Here is a 6,751-nt window from a genome sequence, read left to right as displayed (position 1 = left end):
TACGAAGCCACTAATCACGTACGCAAGGAAAGGAAAGTAAGAGAAATTTTGGGGGAAAAGTTTAAATATATCTTGGGGAGTATTTATTAAGGTTAATTTGCTAGGGGTAGCTTTATGTTTTGTTTTCCTATAATTTTTACCTTTGTAGTATTCTTCCTAGTTGCGTCATTGTGGAGAGACAATCTACATCTCAAATTGTAGATCAACCTTGTATCTTGTTGGTTTACTTGGAAATCAATAAAATTAGCAATGAATTGAATTTTCTTCATTGAATTTTCCCACTTATTTGTTATTTATTTGCTGATTTTAGTTTCAGTGCATATTGAAATTCAAATTGAATTTGAATTAGGCAATTTACATGGATAATAGGTCAATTTTATGAAGAGTTGATGGAAGATAGAGAAGAAAGCTAACTAAGGGGGAAAAATAAGGGGTTAAAATGGAAGATAGAGAAGAAAGCTAACTAAGGGGGAAAAATAAGGGGTTAAAATGGAAGATAGAGAAGAAAGCTAACTAAGGGGGAAAAATAAGGGGTTAAAATGGTTTAATATCCCGTGAATGGTAAGCTATTGGACGCACAGTAATTCACTGTTAAATGGGTGAAACAGATGGATCAGGAAAAACAATGAAAAATACTTGTGGAAGCTGCTTTCATAGTGACCATGCATATAAATTGATTCTAAATCCTACCACCCCAATTTGATGAACTCTCCAAAGGATATCTCTTGGAACCTTATCGTAAGCTTTTTTCTAAATCAATAAAAATCAAATGTAGATTCTCCTTATTATATCTGAACTTCTCCATCAAACCTCTCAATAAATGAATAGCTTCCATGTAGACCTGCCCGACATAAATCGAAATTGATTATGAGAAATCGTTGTAATGCGTCAAATTTTAATAAGCTAACAAATTTAAAAATATTGGATAGAACAATTCTACTAAATAGTGAAATCTAAAGAACACAAAATAGCTCCAATACTCATCATAAAATAAAAATTCAAATTTTATGTCCATATCATACTGGTTGTAAATGATCAGTTTTACTTGAAAATTGAAATGGCACTACAAATTTCAGATACTTTTCTAACATCATGCCTCATACAGGGCAAGCAAAGAGCTGCCAACTGAAAATAATAAAAAGGTCCTATGTTTCTTAAGGCCTGTTCAGCTAAAAGATAAAACAAAAAATTTCTGAATATAACATAACATGACTAGCTAAACAACTTAACTTGAAGAATGCATAACAAAAGATTAAGTATATACCTAAGTCAATAATCACTCATCGACACAACAAAGTTCTCCAATACCACCTCAATGGGACAGGCCACTTAAAATTCATACTCTACATTTACTTAAGTAGCAAAGTCCATGGTATAGGCATGATGAAAGTTTATTGAGCAAATAGTAAGTGGATTTAAATGAAGGTTTATTATTATTTTTTATAAAAAACTGTGTTTCAGAAACGCAGAATTAATATTGAGTAAATCATGACAATATTGATAAATAAATATAAATAAAAATATGTTCAATAATAATTAATAAGGTTATTTGTTTAAATAATTAGCATTTCACATAGTTAAGAAAGGTCAATCAAAGGGTGGTCAAACTCAATAAAAGAAATGAACAGACAATATTATCAAAGTTTCAAAACTCGTCTATTTACAACAAGCCAAGCTTCTACATGAAAAGCTCTAACACTAGTTGATATCTTAAGTAAAACAACATATAAAAGGTTACTTCTATGGATTATGCCTCATATAAATATTGTGTAGTAAATGAGGATATGATCTGCAAGAGCATTTTAGAATCATAATCACATAAGAACTTTCCCAAATAGTATCCACAAACCCAATGTAACTAATGAGCTCCAACTTGATTATTGAGCTGCGTTAAAAACAATACAAGATTATCTATAGAAACATTTCAAAGCGCACAAGTGAACCTAGTACGATGCAGCAACGCTAAGCACACGTAATAAACAGTTTCATGCATCATTAATTAGTTACTTGTACCTCTGCAGAGGAATTATTCTGCGCATCCTCCCTGCCCGAAAGAAACCCACTTCATCCCTCGCCATTCCCTAACCATTCTATTTTTCTTAATTTAAAAATTGTTGGTCAAGTGCTCGCCTCAGAGATTATTTATCGATGAAGTCACGCTTCTGCTTTTCATGTCCAAAAATAAAATCACAGGATCATATCCAAGATCCCTTACAGAATTATTTTCTGTTCGGAAATGGTACAGAAGAATGCTGGTCTTAACAAATAAATAAATTAAGAAAATTAAGATGCAGCAATGTTATCATCAGTTTTTCTCATAAAGCTCAACTTTCCAAAAACAAAAAACAAAAAAAGAGAAAGAAGGAGAAGCGAGGAATACCCGATCGTTTGGGTCGTCTTCCTTGGTCTTCAACATGTCAAGGTCCTCCCGCTTGAAATTCTCGCCGAACTTGTCTAGGAATTCGAGCCTGCTCATTTTGATCTCCGAATCAAGGACGAGGAAACCGCGGTCTCTAAGCATCTCCAATGCCGTCTTCCAAACACGGAATAGCTTAGCCGTTTCCTCGCTTGACGACATCTCTGTCCTACAGTCAATCAATGGGTGAATAAGAGGCGATGAAGATGATTGATTGCGAGGAACAAAGCAGCAATCCTGAAAGAGACGAGCAAGAATAAAGTAGAAGAGGGAGAAGTACACCAAAGCTCGTCAAGGCTCGGCGGCAATGGAATACAGCTAGAAAATGTTGGCTAGCGACCTAGGGTTTTTTGAGAGGGTTGAGGTTGACGAAGGCTCGTCGGAAAAAGCTAGGATTTGAAATGTATTTACATATTTTTTTATAATATTTTAATATCTGACTCATACATCTAATACATAAACTTTGTTTTATAGGTACTCCATTCAAATTTTTCATATCATATAGAAAACATAATTATTTTAATATTTTTAAAAATGGAAAATACATTTTCATACTCTTAATGTGAAATTTATGTAAATATTAAAATTTAGATAGAAAATATGTAAATACATAAGAGTGGGTGATATGCAGGTAAATCTTTCTATATAAGTGAAATCTTTTAAATAGAATGATTTCTTTTTGGTGTAAGAGATAGAGTTCAATAGAAATTTCAAAGTTAAAGGTACAAGTGTAGGAGCACTCTTAGGATAGCTTGTTATAAATGGTATCAAAATATAATACCAACTTAAAGATGGAAAATTAATGTCATACATGACGAAGTACTACGTCATAGAGTCACCTCTTGAACCTTTGATGAGACAAAGTGCTACACAGTGGAAGTAGCCTCTTAAAATTGTAAGGTCATGATAGCATCAACTTTGATATTACAAGTATGTAATGGCCTTTTAAAATGTTATGGGAGCATATAACGTTCATACGTAGTTTCCCTTAACCCGAGAAATCCATAAAACCCTCTCACATGTGTTTCTAAAAAAATCATGGTTTGGCGTGATGCACCCGCGCAGCAGTTTTGGGTGCCTGTTGTCATTAACGTCTCCGAGAAAGGCCTATAAAAATGCTCATTTTTTAAATTATGAGACCATATTTTAGTGATATACACTCTTCCATACCTTAAGGATCAATAAAGCCCTTTGCTAGACTTTTTTCGCAAAAAATTGGTATTTATAGGGCCAAATCGGTGCCTAGGCTCCAGACCCTAGAGCCCCGGCTCCAATATGATGTGACTAGGCAGCTAAAACAACCCCACAGGAACAATACCAAAAGCCTAGAAAGTCAATGCCCTGTCAGGGTGCCTGGAATCGGGCCCAAGCGCCTCGGTGCCAACCCTCACAGCCATAAATACCCAAGAGGTTGAAAGCTCACGACCAACCCTGGCGCTTAGGGCCCAACACGTAGGCATCAGCCTGTTTTCAATATCACATTTTTTTTTGAGTGATGATCACAAAATTAGGGCTGACCCACAGCTGAAAAGTGCAAAATCTCTTAGGGCAATGGGAAGATATGCCTTAAGGAGGCAAAAAGTGGGTGGATGGGACCACTTAGGACTTTTGGAGGACAGCACTAGAAAAGGGGGAAGAAGCCCCATTTTTGGCAAAGGAGAGAGAGGAGAAAAGCTGGTTTTCTCCTTGGTAAAGGGGAGGAGAAATAAGACTGAAAAAAAATATGGAGAAGAGCTCTTGGCAAGAAAAAAAGGAAACATTCTTCCTCCTCATCTTGAGCCCTAGCTTCTTCTTCTTCTTCCTTCACCATCTCTTGGCTGGAGTGTATGAGGAAGCTTCTTAGAGGAGCGGCATTGAGGAAGAAGGAGAGCTTCATCTCTCTTAAGGAAGAAGAAGAGTTGTTAGCATCAATTTTTTATGTCAAAAATGAAGGGAGTTCACTTGAATGACTCAGGACGAGTTGATGTCTATTCATACCCACTTGAAGTTCAAGATACCAATCTGGACCTTCTGATACGTGCCATGAGCATAGAATCGGGATTAGTACTAATTTTGCTCAATCCTGGTAAATTCATGATGGGATGGGGTTGGCTTTGTCTTGGACATGTTCAACACCCCTCTTGATGATTAGAGACCTTACCCCCATCAACTCAGCCACGGGCACTACCGGGTGAGAATTAGTTTTCAATGGAGACATTGCATCGTCGGGGATGACCGCTATTTAGAGGGGTTATTCGGTGTTACAGCGCATCTGTTGGCCTTTTTCAATGATTATAGTTCAACTTCTGGAGCTAAGGGAACATGCGTGGAATCTCTGCTGCACACCATAATGACCCCAAAATCGTGCTCAAGATAAAGAACACGGCGTAATTACACTGTTAATGTGGCGTAGCCACACCGGACTGCTGCCCATGGCAGTTTTGGGCGTGGTCACATTAGCTTTCGGAAAAACAAGGGTTAAGCCCTTTGGCCTAACATGACCACGCCAGTGCCAGGGGTGGTTACACCAAAGCAACAGCTTGCCTAACCGAAATATTTGATCATTTCTTCCCTCTTTCTTTGTAGCTTCCCCATTGGCCTTGATGAGTTTGAGAGGTCAAGTAGGAGTGTTGCATATGACATCCACCTCTCAATAAGCCAAGAGATGAATTCCATGTGGAAAAGCAATATTATTTTATGATTTGGAGGGGAAATTCCTTCCATTTTCATTGGTTTCTTGTTGTGCTAAGAGACCAATCCGAAAATAAGCTGAAGGAGAGCTTAATTTGTCCAGAGGATTTTCTTACTAGCGCGGAAGGGGGAGCTAGAAGAAAGTTATTTCTTCTTCCTTTTCCTATTCACCTGCTTGATTTCCTCCATTAAACCTTCCCTTCACTCCACCATATCTAAGAGAGGAAGTGAGGGTGAGTTCTTTTGGGGCATCATCCATTCGTTGGGAAAGGAGCAAGAAGAGTCATATCCCTTCATAAGGAGAGCTTCATCCATTTGCTGGAGAAGGACAAAGTAGTGCCATCTACTTTCATAAGAAGAGCTTCATCCTTTCATTGAAAAATAAGGAGGTTTCGTCATCTCTTCTACAGCAAGGAGAGCTTCATCCTACGAGAGGAAATCCAACATTAGCCACCACAGTGGTGAGATTTCTTCAAACCCTTACATTTCTCTTTTTCTAGAGCCCTTAGGTTGGATGTTAAAGATTTAAGTATTAGGGCGTTTGTGCTGGAGGGAGGCTTTATAGCTTAGGAAGCTTTCGTGGACAAATCCTTAGCAAATTATGAGTGTTTTCCCCTTGCAAACCGTTAGCACTAAAAACCTAGTGATTCTGTCAATTAGTCAGAAGTAGGCCCTCTGTTGCTGAGCAGCAGACTGGCAACTATGATTTCATCGTGCCAAACCTAGTTTCCCATGTGAGCACGTTAGGGCGAGTATGGTTTGTTAATGTGTACAATGATTGTATTGCATTGTATGTCATGCTATGATGTGTGTTTTGTGAGTTGCACTTCGGTTCGATCGGCCACCCGGTACGATCAACATTGTATTTAGGTTCGATCATCAGCCCTGACACGGTCAACTCTGCATTTCGGTTCGATCGGTCGCCCCAACAAGACCCACCCTTGCATTTTGGTTCGACTGATCGCCCCAACACAATCAACTTGCATTTTATTTTAACGAGACGACTCGGCACGGTCTGTCTTGCATTCTCCATGGTGCATGTATTATATGCGGATAAGTATTGTCCATATGATACTTTGCATAATCATTTGTTGTGTTTGGTGAGCATTGTTTGCTTGCACCAACACATCCACATCTGGCACATTCATTGTGCACCTTGTGAACATGTGTCCATACATGTTTATGGCTAGTAGTCATGCCAACTTTAGCGTCTCCGTATATGACATCTTCATGTCATGTGCATATAATTTTCTTTTGTCCACACACCTACGCTTTCATGGTATTTCTACATGATTATTCGTTGCATACTTGAGTTGCAATTGAGTTTTTGTTTACGTAGTTACTTCACTTGTGTGTAATTTCCTTCACTGAAAATCAACACAGTATTCAGATCAGTACCTTCTTGGCACACCTAGTCCTTCGGGTCGCTGTCTCATTGACTTACCCAACTCTTCGGATCACTGCTACCTCAGCATACTGAGTCATTTGGGTCACTACCTCCTCGGCATACCAAACATTTCGGGTCACTGCCTCCTCGGCGTACTCTACCCTTCGGGTCACTGCCTCCTCGGCGTACTCTACCCTTCGGGTCACTGCCTCCTTGGCGTACTCTACCCTTCGGGTCACTGTCACCTTGGCATCCTCTACCGTTCGAGTCACTGCGCA

The 6,751-nt window shown here is 38.6% G+C and overlaps 1 protein-coding gene across 1 annotated transcript in view; it reads right to left on the bottom strand.

The window, feature by feature from the left end:
• The window catches only part of LOC110033019 (DNA-directed RNA polymerases II and IV subunit 5A-like), a 13,359-nt gene extending 10,568 nt beyond the window's left edge, over positions 1-2,791 (bottom strand). Inside the window, exons 1-2 of the mRNA XM_020736851.1 lie at positions 2,699-2,791; positions 2,381-2,585 (exon numbers count right to left, since the gene is read on the bottom strand). Of these exons, the coding sequence (XP_020592510.1) occupies positions 2,381-2,578 (198 nt within the window). The 5' untranslated portion in view covers positions 2,579-2,585; positions 2,699-2,791. The remainder of the gene's footprint in view (positions 1-2,380; positions 2,586-2,698) is intronic.
• Between the last annotated feature and the right edge of the window lie 3,960 nt (positions 2,792-6,751).

This window comes from Phalaenopsis equestris, unplaced genomic scaffold (genome assembly GCF_001263595.1).
Source record: "Phalaenopsis equestris unplaced genomic scaffold, ASM126359v1 Scaffold001079, whole genome shotgun sequence".
NCBI lineage: Eukaryota > Viridiplantae > Streptophyta > Magnoliopsida > Asparagales > Orchidaceae > Phalaenopsis > Phalaenopsis equestris.
Note: the sequence above shows the minus strand (reverse complement) of the source record. Positions and strands in the feature narration are given on the sequence as shown.